The 17,959-nt window shown below is 51.2% G+C and overlaps 7 protein-coding genes across 7 annotated transcripts; 2 read left to right on the forward strand and 5 right to left on the reverse strand.

Moving 5' to 3' along the window:
- Nucleotides 1-678: 678 nt before the first annotated feature.
- On the forward strand, nucleotides 679-2,379 carry Asppvi_005115 (sugar porter family MFS transporter; the record flags this gene model as incomplete). Its single annotated transcript, XM_043301041.1, has 2 exons — nucleotides 679-847; nucleotides 902-2,379. The coding sequence occupies 2 exons, from the start codon at nucleotides 679-681 to the stop codon at nucleotides 2,377-2,379; spliced, it is 1,647 nt and encodes a 548-aa protein (XP_043156976.1).
- Nucleotides 2,380-2,889: 510 nt separating this feature from the next.
- On the reverse strand, nucleotides 2,890-3,891 carry atfB (bZIP transcription factor atfB; the record flags this gene model as incomplete). The annotated part of the gene is made up of 1 exon (XM_043301042.1): nucleotides 2,890-3,891. The coding sequence occupies one exon, from the start codon at nucleotides 3,889-3,891 to the stop codon at nucleotides 2,890-2,892; it is 1,002 nt and encodes a 333-aa protein (XP_043156977.1).
- A 3,372-nt stretch (nucleotides 3,892-7,263) lies between these two features.
- Asppvi_005117 (uncharacterized protein) lies at nucleotides 7,264-9,576 on the reverse strand (the record flags this gene model as incomplete). The annotated part of the gene is made up of 3 exons (XM_043301043.1): nucleotides 7,264-8,069; nucleotides 8,125-8,439; nucleotides 8,505-9,576. The coding sequence occupies 3 exons, from the start codon at nucleotides 9,574-9,576 to the stop codon at nucleotides 7,264-7,266; spliced, it is 2,193 nt and encodes a 730-aa protein (XP_043156978.1).
- Nucleotides 9,577-10,256: 680 nt separating this feature from the next.
- snf4 (AMP-activated serine/threonine-protein kinase regulatory subunit SNF4) lies at nucleotides 10,257-12,122 on the reverse strand (the record flags this gene model as incomplete). The annotated part of the gene is made up of 6 exons (XM_043301044.1): nucleotides 10,257-10,442; nucleotides 10,499-10,608; nucleotides 10,669-11,025; nucleotides 11,094-11,243; nucleotides 11,417-11,516; nucleotides 11,799-12,122. 6 exons carry the CDS (start codon nucleotides 12,120-12,122, stop codon nucleotides 10,257-10,259), a joined length of 1,227 nt encoding a protein of 408 aa, XP_043156979.1.
- A 1,169-nt stretch (nucleotides 12,123-13,291) lies between these two features.
- Asppvi_005119 (CRAL/TRIO domain protein) lies at nucleotides 13,292-14,520 on the reverse strand (the record flags this gene model as incomplete). Its single annotated transcript, XM_043301045.1, has 2 exons — nucleotides 13,292-13,623; nucleotides 13,683-14,520. 2 exons carry the CDS (start codon nucleotides 14,518-14,520, stop codon nucleotides 13,292-13,294), a joined length of 1,170 nt encoding a protein of 389 aa, XP_043156980.1.
- A 371-nt stretch (nucleotides 14,521-14,891) lies between these two features.
- On the forward strand, nucleotides 14,892-17,055 carry Asppvi_005120 (DNA-directed DNA polymerase alpha subunit POL12; the record flags this gene model as incomplete). Its single annotated transcript, XM_043301046.1, has 4 exons — nucleotides 14,892-15,223; nucleotides 15,292-15,477; nucleotides 15,526-16,828; nucleotides 16,882-17,055. The coding sequence occupies 4 exons, from the start codon at nucleotides 14,892-14,894 to the stop codon at nucleotides 17,053-17,055; spliced, it is 1,995 nt and encodes a 664-aa protein (XP_043156981.1).
- Nucleotides 17,056-17,216: 161 nt separating this feature from the next.
- Nucleotides 17,217-17,744, reverse strand: Asppvi_005121 (Apc13 domain protein; the record flags this gene model as incomplete). The annotated part of the gene is made up of 2 exons (XM_043301047.1): nucleotides 17,217-17,675; nucleotides 17,742-17,744. 2 exons carry the CDS (start codon nucleotides 17,742-17,744, stop codon nucleotides 17,217-17,219), a joined length of 462 nt encoding a protein of 153 aa, XP_043156982.1.
- Between the last annotated feature and the right edge of the window lie 215 nt (nucleotides 17,745-17,959).

Consider the following 17,959-nt stretch of genomic DNA (forward strand, 5'->3'; position numbering starts at 1 on the left):
CGCTGTATCTCACAGACCAATTGAGATGCGTATTTAGTTAACTTGATAATCCAAGACAGTCCAGTAGGACTACATGCCGGACGATGTTTCATTTGACGACCACCGGCCGTCGGCTGTCGGCTGTGTAGCCACTCCAGGATTGTACCTGGACATTTGGCTATTGAATGTTCCTTATTATTATTGGCTCATTAGACAGACTTCCCTTAATTAACCATCAAAACTTCATGGTACAAAGCTTTGAGTGGGGTTCTATCCCCTGTCAATGAGAGGACTGCGGGGAGTCCGGATTCGGCAACCAGTGACGCCTCAGATTGTCCATACAACATCCACGCAGCTGCAATATGCATTGCTCTTGTCTGTTATCCTCTTGTTTTCTCCATCAGACTGCATCTTCGACAGTCCATCATGGCGTGATCTCTCCACTCTGTTGCGCTGTCGGCAGTCGGCTAACCGTACGTCATCCTGTCCTGACATAATCAACGGCAGTATGTTGATCAATCTCAGCGTCAAGAGTACACTCACAATGCCATCAATACATTGCTTGGTTCTTTGAATGAATGATCCTCTGGATCTATGTGATCGGGTGTCACCACGTGGATTCCTTCCCCGCGTTGTTATTGGGAGAACTGAGTGTCGCTATCTAATGCAGGATCGATGTCTTGTTGACACTTGCACAAAATGAGGTCGTACATCCAGGTCCCTCAGCAGGATCCTGATGATCTTGATATTGTTCCTCCGGACTCCACCGAGCGGACGGCTTCTCGTCTTGCCGGGTTACGGCTGTTTTGGCTGGCAGCTGTGCTCTGCTGTGGTGGTGCGTTGTTTGGGTATGACTCTGGGGTCATCGGTTAGTGCACAATCATTACGCCTATTCATTCGATGCGAGGCTGATGATCTACAGGAGGTGTGCTCACCTTTGAGTCCTTTGCGCGCGACTTTCGATACAGTCCAGCAGACAAGACCCGCGTCAGCTCCATCGCCGTCGGCATCCAGCAGGCGGGCGCCCTGGTAGGCTGCTTCGCCGTCTGGCCCGTGACGAACCGCTGGGGCCGCCGTCTCGCCATGATGGCATGCTCTGCCGTCTTCTGCGCAGGGGTCATCCTCGAGGTCATCAATTCGCACTCGCTGCCCCTGTTCTACGCCGGCCGAGTGATCTGCGGACTGGGCATCGGAGGCTCCGCAACGGTCATCCCCATCTACATGGCCGAGATGAGCCCCAAGGAGTCGCGCGCCCGCCTCGGCAGCTGCTACCAGTTCACTTACACCATCGGCATCCTCGTCTCATACTGGATCGACTACGCCGTCAAGTTCATGCCCCCCTCCCCAGCCCAATGGCAGATCCCCATCGCCCTACAGCTCGTCCCCGGCGCCCTCATGGGCCTCGGCTCCATCACTCTCCCGGAGAGCGTCCGCTGGCTCCTCGCCAACGGCGACCACGCCCGCGCGCACTCCAGCCTGCTCTGGATCCGCGCTGCGGCCCCATCCTCCCCCGCCCTCTCCGCCGAATTCACCCACATGCGCCACGGCCTCGAGCAAGAGCGCGCCGCAACAGCCCACTTCCACCCCCGCGAGCTCCTTGCCGGCCCCAACGCGCGCCGCCTCCTCCTAGCCTTCGGCCTCTTCCTCGCCCAGCAATCCACAGGCGCCACCGCCCTCGCCTACTTCGCCCCGCAGTTCTTGTCCCGCCTCGTCGGACCCGCCGACAGCGACAGCGACAGCAGCAGCACCCCCCTCCTCCTAACAGGCATCTTCGGCGCCATAAAAGTCCTATCCTGTCTTCTCTTCCTCATCTTCCTCTCCGACCGCTTCGGCCGCCGCCCGCTCCTCCTCTCCGGCGCTGCAGCCATGTCCGCCTGCATGCTCGCCACCGCCGCCGTCCTCAACTCTCACCCCCCAGCACCCGCACCAGCACCCGGATCCTCACCAGGACGCATCACGCCAGCAGCCATCGCAACCATCACCCTAATCTACCTCGACATCATCGCCTACAATCTCTCCTGGGGCCCGCTCCCCTGGCCCTGCGTGTCTGAGATCTTCCCCACGCGCATCCGCGAGCCCGGCGTGGCGGTGGGTGTTGGCGCGCAATGGGCGTTCAATTTCGTGTGGTCGTTTAGCACGCCGTTCATTCTGGCGAAGATTAAATGGGCTACGTTTCTGCTGTTTGGGGGGTTGGATCTGCTGATTGTGGGGTTTGTGTGGGCGTTTGTGCTGGAGACGAGGGGGAAGTCGTTGGAGGAGATTAGTGCCTTGTTTGAGGGGGGAAATGCCCCTCGTTTGCCTACTCAGAGGAGGGAGGCTGCTAGTGATAGTGCTGGTGATAATGGCAAGGATGGGAGTATATTGCATGTGAACGCTGGAAGTGCTTCTCCTCAACCTTGATCTGAATAGTATATAGCTTGATGAGAGAATGACTGAGTATTGCATTGTCAATTACTAGTAGAGCAGCTGGACACTCTTGTTGCTGCTAACTTCTCTCCGAGTATCACCCTTGAATGCTGTGACCTAAGTACTAGTGGTAAAAGAATAGCATTGAGCTCGCGCGATTGTTCGCCTAATGTACATCTATCATTCATGAACTACTGTCGGCACGAGTACTCCTGGTACCCTGTCGCAGAGAAACCTCCCTTGAGCAAGCCAGCATGAAACCAAAAGCAAGCAAAACACAAACCTTCCATAAACCATTGTAAGAATGTTACCGCCTAGCATCCTCATTAAACTCCGAATAATCAATCAGGTTCCTTCTCCATAAGGTGAAATAGCAAGCAGGCTAATCCGCAGACCCTTGTTTCCATACTTTTCCCAACCAGTCGCCAGTATGGATCATAGTAGTAGTAATAGTCATCAAAGCAAAGCACGAGGTCATTGTCACATCAGGGGTTTGAAAAAGGCTCAAACGTTGATCAAATCGTCAAAGCTGTCGTCGGTCGAAAAGGCATAAGAGCTCTCCGTCAGGACGGACGCCTCCGAGTCCCGACGGACGGACTGGTCCATGGACTCGCCCGCACGGGATGGTTCCAGGTGCAGCGGATCATCAAAGCCAAAGGACAGCGCCTGCTGAGGTCGCGGGGTCATCGGCGATTCGGAAGACGATGCTGCTGCATCCGCCACGTCGGTCAACTCCGGGGCCGTTGTGTCGTTGTAGGTAATCTTCTTCACCATCTGTGCTAGATGGAGCTTGATCGGCTCATCTCCGCATTGAGCGTGCTTCAGCACTTCGTTCTTCAGTCCAAGAATCTCCGAGCGCAGGCGTGCAATCTCCGACACCAGTTGCTCCTTCTTGTCCGACTGCTCCCTATACCGCGACTCAAGAAGCTGTGTATGCTCTTTCTTCTTCTGCCGGCATTTGCTGGCGGCCAATCGGTTGCGTTCCAGGAACTTCTCCCGCTTCGCCTTCTCCTGCTGCTGTTCGTTGTACTCGGCCTGGGTCATCTTGGAATCGCGGACCTTGCGCCGTTTGGAGCCGCCGCCGTTGCTGTTTATGGCCGACTGCTCACAGAAGCCTCTACGATCGCTATGAGTCTGGAAATTCTGTGTTCCGTTGGGGAATTGGCACTGAGACAGCGAGTATAGATCACCGACCGTGTGAGTCTTGTTGTCACCATATGGAGGTGGAGTAGGCTGGCCATTGCGGACATGGGAGTGCTTGAGGTCGCGTTCAAGGTTAGGATTGGAGAACATCTGTTCCCGCTTTCCGTTCCACGAGGGCATCGAGGAAGAGATCGGACTCATACCCCAGAGATGCTCTTCGTCAGGGAGAGAGAGTCCAAGAAAGTCTCCGGAGAAGGAATTAGAAGGAGCAAAGGGGGAGGGGCCAGCGTTGATAGCATTGGGACCAGGCATTGCAGACCGGCCAAAGGCGGTTTGCTCCGGTAACATATTGAGAGTCGACATCGGGAGCGATGGTTGCACGATGCGTCGTACAATGGGGTTTCAACTGAAGAATACGCCAGAGACAATGGTATTTGAATTAAGTATGGATGAGAGAAAGCTGTCAAGATGATATTAAAGGAGCAAGACAGAAAGAAGAAGAAAACAAGAAGAGAAGTAGCAGTTAGATATCTATAGCAGTGATGGATTGATAGGGCGGGAGTGTAAGTGGCGGGCCGAGAAGTGACAGCTCGATCCGGCCAAACAATCAGAGCGGGAGGGGCAGCGGGAAGGTTTTGCTTGAGAGTTTTTGTGTTTAGAGGCAAGAGACAAGGTAGCTGCAGGGTGAGTGGAAGATGGAACAGGAGTACCGTAGTTGGTGGTAGAGGCGGTACTTGGATAGACTTATCCAAGAGAAGGAAGGAAGGAGAACCAAGGCGAATAAGAAGGGACAGGAGAATAAAACCGCGGTAGTGAGGAGGAGACGAAAAAGGGAATTGGCGCAGATGAGCCTAGAATCCGCAGAGAAGCCCAGAGAACGAGAATTGAGAGGGAGGGAATGGAGTGGTGTGTGGTCAGATCCGAGTTGTTGCAACCAGGGGAGCGCCAAAAGCATGGAAGGAGAACAAAGTGGGGAGTGGCTAGACAAGAGGGGACGCTGAAGGAGAAGAGGAGATCTGTTTAAGGGAGGAGTTGATGATGAAAGAGATAAGGGAAGAACAAGTTTTGAGGAAACCAGACAGAATCACTTCCATGCACCGATGAATGATTGACAGTTGTTGAGGTTGAGGTTGAGACTGCAATTGTTTGCAATTGCAACTGCCACTGCTAATGTGGAAGTAAGAGAATCAATCATTCACAGGTCAGATAAACAGCGCACTTATTCTGTTTGATATACCCCTTATATCTTATTATAATATAGTTCCCTGTTTCTGTCTCTTCAATAGGGAGTAGTAACGTGGTACTCATAGAAAAGGCTGTGGTTGTAAGACACCACAAGGAGAACTTATATTAACCCAATGAGGAAATAATAGACATGCGACAGCGTTATCTATCTACTTGAAACCCTCCATGATGATCTTGATGGCCACATCGACCAGTCCTGTTGGTGGACGAGGATCTCAACCTGTGAGAACCCAGGACCGGTTGGTCTTTGTCAAGACKGGAGGGGATCAACCCTTTAGCTACAGACATCTGAATGGAATCGACGGAGGTTGAGGAGTTGACGATGTCGGTAGGGACCATTATTGGCTGGGACATCGCGGAGGGAGCAACATCTATTGACTGGAGAACCATAAGAGCGATATCTAATAATCCACCGTTTTCCCTGTTTCCCTACCTCGTTCAGGCAGGGGGAATCAAAGGGCAGCGGCACTGATCCAAGAACAAAGGTACTTCGTACTATGGATCTTCCGCGGAAAAAAAGTAACGTACTTTGCTTACAACTCAACACCTGTGGTACTTCCACATCCAGCTAGGATATAGGAGAGGTAGTTTCCTAAACAGGCTGGGGGGGGCCTTCGCTCTCCGCTCTGATTGGGCTGAGTTTTATTCCGGACTCGCACCCCACCATAGCTGGAACAAAGTGATGTCATTGACAGGCTGACTCAGCGCCTGTGCGCTGATTCGCCACTCGACTGCTCTGATGGTGGTCCTTACCCGGTTAGGTGGCTCTGATTAAGGTACTGTATACCCGCAAGGACCACTTACTCGCAGCAGATACTCAGTAGTAGTAGATACTTCCAGCATTCCACCCTTGCATCAGCACGTGCATATTTACATCATCTAATATGAGATATGACAGCTCTCCAACATTCAATCATTGCCACCCTATCTCGGTGGATAGGTAACACACAATCAGGATCCCACAGCGCCAGATGCTCAAGTTACTCAAGCTTAAGACTTGAGGTACCCTGTACACACTCTCAACCACGGCAGTCCTGCTGTCAACCTGCCACCTACCCTTATAATAACCATGGATTGGGCCAACATCCAAAGTAAGAAAGGAAATCGATAGACAACTCAAGAGAGGTACAGTTCAGATCATTCATGGTTCGATGTCCAGGTTCACGCCAAGGTATGATGTTAATCAAGGATCACGTCACCTCCAGCATCCACGCTCCACTCAGCTCAACCTCAGTTTTGTCTGCAGATTCTCCACTGAACACTATCTACTCAAATATCAGGATAAAACGATAAAGGATCACAAGTGACAGTCACGACACGCGTCTCAGGCTCGAGCCCAGAGTCCAGAGCCCAGAGTCCTCATCCGAGTCCAGAAATCAGGTTTACCCTGCATCCAAGGGATCATCACCTCGTCGAGACCATCTTCCAACGTGCATATTTCTGGGCCGCATCCCCGGAAAGAGTCCCGTCTGAGTACCTGCTTCCACTTGTAGAGTACAGAAGTAGACTACATCTGCCGGGCCAGAAACCCGACTACTCACCGTTCAGCGATCGGCATCTGCTCCACCCTTCGGATCGCTTGTCCTCGTCCAATGCCCAGGGGGGGCAAAAGGGCACTCCCACTAGTCATTCCATCCTCCACCTTCCAGCTAACTCAATTCCAATTCCAACTTCGAGGAACCTGATCTGACCTTGGGCTGTTTCTTGTCCTAGGCAACCAACGTGAGCATGTCAAGCTGGCAACCACTCCATAGATGCCTCGATCCTTATTGTCCTCATTCCATACTTGAGATATATACATCCATCCATCCATATAAGCTACGGAGTAGACTCGCCCAGAGCTCTGTCTGGAGTAGAAACTCGTGGACATAAAGTATGATCGGAATTTCCAGATTACGGAAAGTGGATAGTGGTTGAGATGATATATCCTTGTCGAACGCTTGATCCGGGACCAGATCGAACTCCAGAGGGTCTGCTGAACTACCCACTACCTAGATATAAAGTATGAATTCCTGCCAACAGCTGTGACCGCGGCGATCTACATTGTAGGGTACTCGCCTAACCACCCACCAATGGTATGGACAGTACTGCCATGTTCCTTGTTCATAGTGCAGTCGTACTTCCGTCAGGGGTAAAGGGCAGGCAAGCCACTTGTGTCATCATGATAGAAGGTACTGCTGCTGCTGGAGATCGTCTATTTCCCCCGCATTCACTCTTGTCTACCAGCCAATTCAGCTATTGTACACGAATCACGACCAGGATGCCGTTGGCTGTTCGCCGTCTCATTCATCGAATGCCGTGGAGGATCGTCTTGGACGGTCTCCACCGCGGCTCAGCCTGACTAAAAGCCAAGCACCATCGAGTTATATTCACAAATCATTCTACAGAGTCCCAGAGTACTGCGTACACAGTCCAGAATCGTCCCATGTCCACAAAGCCGGCCCGTGAACCAAGCATGGATTAATGATCCATCACCTGCTTCCATGCAAGCTATTCCGAACCCTCAGACGACCAAGATATTGTGAGTCGCTCTGGCACGTGCACTTGATCTTCCCAGACCCGCAATTGGCGACTCACCACTCGCCAGTTCGCAATCAGCATCATCGCCACATATGTGCGATTCATCTCAAGTATGCGCAGGGTCTCCAGATCATAAGCACCTTCTTCAGGCCCTTGATCCGTCAGCAGGGGCCCAAAGGCCTGGCCGAGCCCTTCCAATATCTGCGAACGCGTTACAAATTCCAGTTTTCCAACACCAGTCTTGTACCCGTGCCGCTCATACTCCACAATTCGTCTCGTTTCATGCACATAAAAGGCACACAACCCGAAAACAGCGCACATCAGCTCCAGTTGCATTGGACCCGCCAAGGCAAGAATGGCGAGGCCAATCGCTTTGATCCTTGTGTACCTTGCTTGGGTTAGCCCTCCGAGACAGCTACGCGTCCGTTTGAGCTTTTGGCCGGGGCTGTTGAGCTTGTCCTCCAAGGAAGAAGTCTTGATGTAGATATCTAACAAAGCGCTGTACAGGTGCTTGGATCCCAAAATGCCGCCAGGAAGCCCAGCAAGCAGGCACTTGAACACCCACCCGACACTGAGGATGTGAGTCGAATGGCGCTGCGACTGGATTGAACTCAGGATGCTCATCAATTCGGACGGCATCTCGCTACTGCCCATCGTAATCTGAATCTTGTCCTGCTCTCTCTCGCTGGATAGCACCTGGCTGGCGAAATAACCATAGATCTGTGCAGCTGCGCCTAAATCACCCGGATCGAAGAACAAGTCTCGTACAAGTGGACCTGCAGCTCGCCTTAATAAGCAGATGATTCATCTCTGGGATTCAGGGATGCATACCACGACATCTCAGATAGGTCGCCGTTGCCACAAAGCACACGGGTAATTTAAGCGCCGTCGGTGCAAAGTCTCCAGGATAGGCCAAGAAGCTGTGACCCCCAAGGCGAGCTAGAGTTTCCAAAGACTTTCCGGCTAGCGAATCCATCCGATAAGAGCAGTAAGAGAGGTTGGCAAATGTCTTCATTCGACGCAACTTCCGCTCCTGTGGCATACTCTGGGCCTTGAGATGGAAGGTGGATCGCACCGTTCTGATCCGACGAATAATCCTATCCCGCCGTCGAGGCAGCCCCCTCGCGAAGTCGCAGGATCGCGAGACTGATGTCCAGTTTTTGTTAGCAATTCCCCTTAAATGCCGTCAATGGGGAGGGCACACAACCTACCTGAAGTGGGATGTGCATGAGAACAATCGCCGCCCCCCTGACGTTTAGTATTGCTCAGGGGCAAAGGTTCCAAATTCAGCTTGATAGCTAGATCGTTGAACGCTATAGCAGCTTTGCGCCGATCGAAAATGTCTGACCAATTGCCATCATCCAAGCACGAGATGGGGAGAGAACTCTCTCGGGACAAGTTTCCCATGATATCCAGGTCGGTGCAGATGACAGGCCTTCTTGACCTTTTGGAGACATGGAGGTTCTGTGGCTTCTGAGAATCGGTAAGACTATAGTTTGAACTGGAGTCCCTGCTGGATCGAGAGGCGGCTTTGAATCGGTCTGTGAATGGGTTGGAAACCGCTCCTAACTGGGGCGATTCCTCAACTTCATCGACAGGATTCTCGTACACATATTCCCGTTCGATAAGGGGGATCGGGTTGGACGTGTTTCGGGAAGGGTGGTGATAGACAGTCTCGGTTGTGATGTCGGAATTGACAGACTCAAGAGTCTTGTCACTGGCTTTGCGGGACTCCGGGTGTTCATGTGCATCCTTGTCTATACCCGAGTCCTCCTTGGAGCTAATGCAGCCACAATTCGTCCTTGCACCGTGAAGGGTACAGTCATTTTGTCGAGACCGCCCCCGTAGTCGCATTAGCGATTTCCGGTGTCGAGGCTTGCGAGAACGAAGGGACGTCATAAAGCCTGCAAGTCCTTTTGAGCCTGCCACTGGACGTTGTGATTCTGTGAATGCTTGTTGCGAGTCTATTTTAAGACATGAATATTTCGAGGAAGGGTCAGAGTCACCAGAAGTAAGTGCCTGTTCGAGACTCCCAGCTGATGTGGCGTTAGATTCAGGCTCATCGACATGATAGTTCTTGAAGTAGTGGGCATCGTTGGTTGTGTCTGTTCCGATTGTACCTTGCTCATTCGAGACTTGTTTTAAAGACGGATTTGTTCGGTGAGTAGCCTGTGTGACAGCACCCGCTCGTGTGCGGTGTACCCAAGTCCATGACAGCCTGCCCTCTAAAGTTCTCTCATCGCCTTGCTCTGAGGCTCTAAAGAAAGTATTGAAGAGTCCCATCCTCACATGAGAAAGAGTCGTTCGTCTAGCATATGAAGGAATATGAATTGTGGTATAATTCACGTAGACGAGAAATTATCCCTGCCCTCCTCTGACCATCGGCATAATGGCGTGGTCACTGTGCGCTTTCCTCAGTCGTGGGAAACATTGTTGACAGAAGGCAGGCAGCGAGATCAATGTGCTGTTCTTCGTTCCTTCTTTCCTTGAACTCATCTCAGAAAAGGGATATGCCAACAACATCGACATTTACCTTCGGGACTAGGTCTCCATGTCTTGCGGGTAAACAGAAAAAGGGGAAGTCGTGACAAGAGAAGCCACACCGACAAAGAAGAAAACACGGATTGTTCATTAGAGACGTATCATCAAAATGAAATCTATTGTTGTCGAGCCAAGCGCCTTGGAATACAGCGCAGATGGAGTCAAGGTCACCATCCCATTACCTTTTGTGCGTCTTACATCGTGGCATCCTCCTATAAGGACAAGACAGAATAAAAGTAATGAAAGGAAGAAAAAAAGGCTGACAAGGGAACAATGAATATGCGGCGTAGCCCTTTGTTACCAGCCAAACCTGATGTTGCAAGCCTCAAAAATCGATCCGAAGTAGAAGTGAGTCAACGCCGTTTCCATGCAAATTTTTAGATATATCCGGGACCGCTTGTGCGCAGGAAATCTCTTTGATATCATGGTGATTCGTCATTTTCGCCCTCGAGGAGAATATATTGTAAGATATCACTCAGAGTGAGAACACCCTTGAGTCGGAAGTCTCCATCCACCACAACCAGGCGGTGCACGCGAGATTTGCGAATGGTATCGAAAATGGTGTCCAGACCGTCGTTCAGAGAACAAGTATAAATACCGGGAAATTCCTGAGATTGATGTTAGCAGTGGATCGGGGGAGACTGGTAGAATAAGGAGACCATACCGCACTTCGTTTCTTCAAGGCTTCGCCGACCGTGAGACTGAGGTCGTCATATACGCCTCCTTTGATCAGTGTGATAACATCTACCGCTTCGAAGACGTTATAGACAACACCTGCAAGTCCCGGTTAGGCGGACACTGGAGTTGACCTGCGAGACGAGAATTCGGACTTACCTTCCGAGTTCAAGATGGGCACGCTAGATATACTCCGCTCCACGAGTATGTGGATGACATCGATTACTGGTGTATCCATCGACGCCGTGGCGATGTTATCATAGGTGCCCAACAGAATTTCCTTAAGCGGCTTCTTTAACTTTTGTGTGTCACTAACATTGACCGCCACGAACTTAAGTATTCGATACTGAGTCACCACGCTGAGAACATGAGGCCGGTCCGTCTGGCTATCATTTGTAACGAGAGGGATTCTGCGAGCGCGGGATTCGAGCATGCGTCGACAGGCTTCGTAAAGCGGCCGTTCTGGGTCGATCGAAATAGTTTCTGGAGGAGCAACACCGAGAGCCTTTTCCACTTCTGTGACATTCGATCAGTTTCAGGTTGCACAGAGTCGATTCACAAGTATCGAGACATGAGGCACGTACCTCGAAGACTGTCCAGTCGGAATTGGTCAATCTGGTCCAGTGCCGCGGGATTTTGAAAATAATACTGTATGACGTTGATGTAGTCGGAAGTGGTCAGAAGACCGGCAAAGGTCGAGGTCTTCGAATCCCATAACGGAGCTGATACGATGCCTGTAGGTCACACCGCGCACATCCAACCCAGTCAGCTTATTGTGTTCCAATCTGGACCGTAGAAATCTCGGGATAGTTGTGGCCTTCGGAGGGTATTGTCGGGACATTCCGAGGGACCACCCCTACAAGCAAGAAGAATGTATACATGCCATTTTGGATCAGGATATTCAAACTCTCCTTGACAGAGAGGGAAGTATCGAATATGATGAGCCGGAAACTGAGCGGAAGAACGTCGTAGCTTGTGCGGACTTTGAGGAAGTTACGGATGGCACGCTACACCATATCCAAGCAAGGGAACCCGTTAGCCAAATTGCATAAGGCCTTCGTCGCGGAGACAGATGCACTGGGAAACTGTGCTGCATGAAGAGCTCTAATTCTCGAAGATCTCGCCATGATATAAAGCCCCAACCAGTAATACATGGGCCACGTGGGATGATTTTCAGTAATTAGAGCACCTGCAAGGAAGAAATTGCAATAATAAAAAAAGAATAGTTGCAAACAACACAAGATGACCAAGAAGAGCAAGGGAAAAAGCAAAAAGAGGGGTAGACTCACTAGACCCTCACGCTCTTCCCGATCAATTGCCCTCTCGGGCTCAGATGGGCGCATTGGATGTGAGAGACCTCGCGGCCGAAGGTAGGATGAGGGCTGCACGAAAGGGCCCTCGTGACCGTGGACGATATTAGGATCAGGCGTCGAGAAGGTAATGGTGTTGGTGGTCGTGGTCGTGGTGGTGGTGTTCGCGGAGATGGTAGCATGCGCGGCAGTGGGAGTCGGAGTGTCGTTGGCCGTTGCGGTTGCGGTGGTGGGCTCGGGCGGCAAGCTGTTTCTGCCTGTGGGGGGCTGCTGCATCATCCACTGAGAGGCCTGTCCCGCCATCGTCACTAGAATAATAATAGTAGTAATAATAATACCCCTCTAAATGATAATAAGTGGGATGAACTGCCTGGGTCTATTGTGAGGAGAGCCGCATGAGGAGGATGGGGTTTGTGGTCAACTAGGACGCCTTACGATGGCCGTGGATGCCGAATGAGGATCACTGGATTTTTGTTTGCTTCTTTCTCTCATCTGCAGCTTAGGTAGCTTGTCCTTGACCAGGGATACAGTGGTTTGCCGCCCTTGCCGCGTTGGGTCTCAAGATGGAAGTACTGTAGTCTAGAGCTAGATGTGATTCGCGCGCTGACAGGTGGGATAAGTTGAGTTGACGTGATCTTTATACAAAACCTCCCAGAGACAATCCTACAAAGGCATGAGCTGAGACTGAGAACAAAACGAATAAAAATAGATCTAGATAGGCAAGGGAATGCTGCTGGGTGTTGGATCGGCAGGTCCCTTTGCTAAAGAGGTTAGACTACAGAAGGACACCTGGAGACTGGCCTGTTACTACTATTTAACCGTTGCTCGGAGATGGAGAAGGGCGTGTCGTATTATCTGGGTTGTGGAGTTGTGAATGATACGGACGTATACTCCATACCTCTTTCTTGCAATACTAAGGCAGCACTGAGGTCGCAATGGTCATTGAGAAGCACAAATATATCAAATCGAGTATGAGCACTCAAGATATACACCCATATCCCACTAATTGCCCCGCCACGGCACGTGACTCTCAACAGTGATTGCATGAAAGCATCGATTGTATCTCAAGTTTATTGAGAGGTAGCTGCAGTTCTATATACATTCCGCTCTTCCCAGAGTATACCTCTTAACGAGCATGTAATATAAGCATCTATTAGTCCGAAAGCAGGCCGGAAAAGCCTCAAAATATCAACAAGGCGCGGAAAAGAAAGGGTTGGTTTTTTTGTGGGGGGGTTGGGTTAGGAGAAGCAGAAGAAGCAGACAAACATTAATCATGGATGAGGCCGAAGGTCAAGGAACTATACACCTGACTCTCCAGCAGTGTATGATGCTCAATGTTGCACATATACTTCCAGCAGCACGCTAAGCAGTTATTAGACGCTTGACCAACATGTAGAAAAACAGAAAAACAACGAAGGGACGGCACATAAGTGATTGCCATAGGAGTTTGTGTACTAGTCGAAGAAGCCCTGTCATGGCTCCTCGCTAACCCCGTTGGTGCTCTCAGACTGTGAGAGACTGGGGCTGGTACCGGTCTTGAGATAATGCTCAAACTCTCCGATACGTTTGCCTCCCTGGATCCAGCGCTGTCGGTACTCGTTCCTCCTCTTATCAGCCAGCTGATTCAAAGCCGGCCAGTAAATGGAATGATCATATCGAAATTCCACATCACCACCTACGGATTTCATTAGGTGGCCGGCAGGCACATGCTGCCGAAGATCTTCGTTGAATTTCAATTTCTCCCGAGTCAATGGATCGATAAACGGAGTAATTAACTTGAAAAAGCCCCAGATGACGAACGGCACTATGATCCAGAGGCTGTCAGACAAATGAGTAGACTATCAAAACAGCAGAATCACTTACCGTTTATCACCAATGCCCGTCCCAGTCTCTCCGGATAGTGGTTTTGAAGAATGTTGAGCGTCTGCTTAGCTTGACCCAGACTCGCGTTTTGCCCAGACTTCGTCTCATTGAAATTTACGATAAGTGCCAAAGTTTCCTGGTCCGGCCCCATAAGGTCGATCACGCGCTCCAGCATGAAGACTAGGTGCTCGACCTGGCGGTCACTCTTCTCCGTGTTCTGGTTGGAGGGCAAGAGGTAGAGACAAGGTCGCGCATGGATGTCGTATCCAAGGATGACCTGCTTGCCTGTCTCGTTCTCAATCGAGATGTAGTCCGGAGTCAGCTTTTCCAGGCCATATTCGCGGCGCCAAGTGAGAGTGCGCTGAAGTCGGGTGATAGCTTCCGCGACATTCCACTTCGTAGCGCGCAAGTACCGCAGAAGACATTCCCGGGTCAAAAACATGCGCTCATCGTCAGTAATTGGGGCAGTGGGAGCATTTTTCGCCGATGTTGTCGGAACAGTGGTCCATTCGGAAACCGCCTTCAAGACAGCCTCATATTTTGATTGCTGGTCAGGGGTAAGCTGAGCAGGAGCCGCTGGTTTTGCTGTATCAAGAGGGCGAGGGAATGGTTTCTGAACGAGGCCATCAGCAGCGGAACTTGGGAGGTTCGATTCGATATCTTTCTCGTCGCTCGCACTAGTAACTGAAGACGGAACCTGGGCCGGAGGTTGCAATGTAGTCGCAGTTGAGGTTTGATCCTCAACGGACTCTGACGGAGACGGCAAAGCTGGAGCACTGGGCTGTGAGTCGGTGACTGAAGCTGTTGCAGCAGCGGGAACTTCTGACGGTGCACTCATTGTGAATCGAGTTTATGCTTTCAAACCAAGTTTCTATATCTCATAAATCTAAGCGTCAATGGTCTAAACAAGTGCTGAATTTATGTCACAGGAGTCAGAACTTTTCTTCTTTGCTTTTTCCTATTTTCGTCGATCCTCGAGATCGACAGGCCCCGCTGGAGGATAACAAAAGGCGATTACTGATTAGTAGTACTTCGTTGATACCCAAGACGTAGAATATCAGAAAACAGTAGGCGGTGACCAATTAATTGGCGTCGCGTATCCCACGCGTCTGACGCGTTTTATCTATGGCGGAAGTTGTAGCAACTGACAGTGCATTTGCTCATTCTTGCTGCATCAAATTCACCTTGATACCGTTATCGCAACCGAAGATGGATATGGATGATGCTACAGCAGAGCTCAATGAGCTCTTCGCGGCGACATCGCCAGATGGGTTACCAAAGGACGTCCTTGCGGAGTTGCAGTCTATGCTGCGTGTGCATTCGATTCCCCCGCAGGAGCTCTTCTATAAATGGGAATCGTACTGCTTGAAGATGGGTGCGGAAGACACCAAGTTGAACCTGGAGACGGTTCGGTTATTCAAGCGAGATGTCCTGGAAGCATTGGAAAGAGAAAGTCGAGGAAAGGCAAGCAGACAGACAGACAAACGAAGCGCAGTGACAGCGACTCCGCGAGCAGCAAATACGTCCGATGTTTTCGGAATGTAAGGCCTTTGAGCAGTCGTACACTATTTTGTCAGGTCGGAAGCGCTTACCAAGCACTGTTACCTAGATTGGACGGATTGACACCCAATGGCCCTGGCCGAACCCCAAACGGTATGAATAGCTCGACGAAACGCAGATCAGACTTCGGATCTCCTTCGGTTTTGAAGGTCGGAAAGACCGATAATAACCAATCTCCTAATTCGAAACCCGCTGCGGTAGCTGTCAACGGCGGCGGTACAGTCGATGGACTACAGTATGGATCAGTCTCGTGAGGTCCGAGAGCCTGACTGACTGCGAACAGATCGGTGCCTTTCTCAGAACGACCCAATCCCGGACAGATCATAGAAACCCTCAATGCGCATTTGTCTATGGCCGAGACCCCAATGGCGCCGTTTTCAGAAGCCAGGATAAGGCCCACTGCGAACACGGACCTCAAGAAGTTTGGTTATAAGCCGATGGCAATGCGGGTTTCTGAAGCATCGGAAATTTTGGACGACCGGATCGATGAGTTTACTGAAATTTACCAGAAAGAATATGAAACGGCCGATGTCAACTTTGGCAGCGCCGCTCTCCAGAGCACAAGCGAGATTATTGCCGTCGGACGCATCGCTTCAGACAGCTTGGAAGGGAAGCTAAACCCTGCGTCACTTGTTCTTGAGACCTCCAGACGAACAGGCGCTGGTCTACGTGTACCATTGAACTTGGATTCGGTACCGTCAGCGAACTTTTTTCCTGGACAAATAGTTGCGCTGAGGGGGATCAATGCCTCAGGGAACTATTTCTCCGTCAAGGAGGTGTTGCCCCCACCCCTACTACCACCTGCAGCCTCTTCTCCGGTTACTATGGACAGTATCAACCAGAGGCTAGAGGAAGCTGGCTCTCCCTCACCATTGAATGTGTTGATTGCATCTGGACCATACACAGCAGATGACAATCTCGCTTTTGAGCCGCTACACGAGATCTGTCAGAAAGCCGCTGAGACCTATGCGGACAGTCTTGTACTGATGGGGCCTTTCCTGGATATTGAGCATCCGCTGCTGTCCTCAGGGGACTTTGACCTCCCCGACATGAAAGGATTTGACCCCGACACTGCCACATTGGCAACGGTGTTCAGGCACCGCATCACAGCGCCGCTGCAGAAACTCGTCACAGCTGTGCCCAGCATTACAATCGTGATGATACCGTCCGTTCGGGATGCGTTGAGCAAGCACGTCTCCTGGCCACAGGAGCAGTTGCCCAAGAAAGAGCTCGGGTTACCAAAACAGGTCCGGATGGTATCCAACCCCGTGACATTGTCCTTCAACGAGACCGTTATTGGCATGTGCTCGTATGACGTGCTATACGATTTACGACGAGAGGAAGTTCTGCACGGCAAACCCAAAGAAGGCAGTCTCTTGACTAGGTTGCCCAAATACCTCATCGAACAACGGCACTTCCTCCCCATGTTCCCTCCCTCTTCCCGTGAGAATCTTCCCAAACCAGCAACTGAAAATGGTGTTGCGACGGGAGCCATGTTAGACCTCAGCTACTCCAAGCTAGGAGAGTGGTGGAATGTGCGGCCGGACGTGTTGATTACCCCGAGTCTACTCCCCCCATTTGTCAAGGTATTATCCCTGCGTCTTTCGCTCCCATTCTCAATTCTAACATCTATCATCAGGTCGTTGACAGCGTCCTCGTGATCAACCCCGGCACACTATCCAAACGACGAGCAGCGGGGACATATGCACAGATGGCGATTCACCCACGCGTAATAGCAGACGACGAACGAGAACAGAAGCAGCTAAGTCATAAGCTCTACGAACGGGCACGGGTGGACGTTATTCGCATCTAATTGTACATTTACCAGCCGCTGCACGGCGTCGGAGTCACGATAGACATGACAATAATAATGACCTTGCTCCCTGACCCTGACCCTGGTATCAATAAAAGAAACAGACCGTAACACCTCGCTCTGAAAGTAACACCAAGTACCAAATCTACCACTAAGCTCCATTACCGCAAGCAAACCGTCCTCTTCCCACCCATCAACCGTCCCGCCTCCTTAACCCTCACCTTGACCCCCTTGGCCTTCCCACCCCCACTCCCCCCACCAGCAACCAACCCCTCCAACCCCAAATCCCTCCAAGCAGGCTCCCTCCTCCGCTCCATCGCCCGCGTAATCCCAAACGCCGCATGCTGGTCCGGCACTACATCATCCTCATCCTCGGGGTTGGGCGGCTGATACTGCGGCAGCACATAGATCTCCTCGATGGGCAGGTACGACGGGACGAGCGTCGGCGAGGAGGAGCCGTACGTGACGCCGTGGCTGTAGCCGTGTTGGTAGAGGTGAGAGGCGGAGGCGGACGCGGTCATGTTGGCTGTTTGCGAGGTGTGTGGGCGGGTGAATTCCTCGAAGTAATCTGCCAGCCGGGGATGATGCATGTGGATGTTTGTGGCGGAGGAATCTTTGCTCTGTTGAGGGTTGGGGTTAGTTACTAGTTACCCAGCTGGTTTGTTTTGGTGTTGATAGGTACCAACCATTTTGAATTGCGGTTTGGATTGCAGCGAATATCGGAATACACCTCTTTTATTCAACTAATGCTGAGATAGGATTCGACAAGTTTTAAATGTAATGCGAGGCGCATATGAGTTCACAGGATATCTGTTTGGGCAAGATGAGAGTAAGGTAGGAACGAAAGAGATACATGTACGACGATATGAGCGATAAGATCTAAAGGTACACCGCCTTCTAGACC

This window comes from Aspergillus pseudoviridinutans (genome assembly GCF_018340605.1).
Source record: "Aspergillus pseudoviridinutans IFM 55266 DNA, scaffold_3, whole genome shotgun sequence".
Lineage (NCBI taxonomy): Eukaryota > Fungi > Ascomycota > Eurotiomycetes > Eurotiales > Aspergillaceae > Aspergillus > Aspergillus pseudoviridinutans.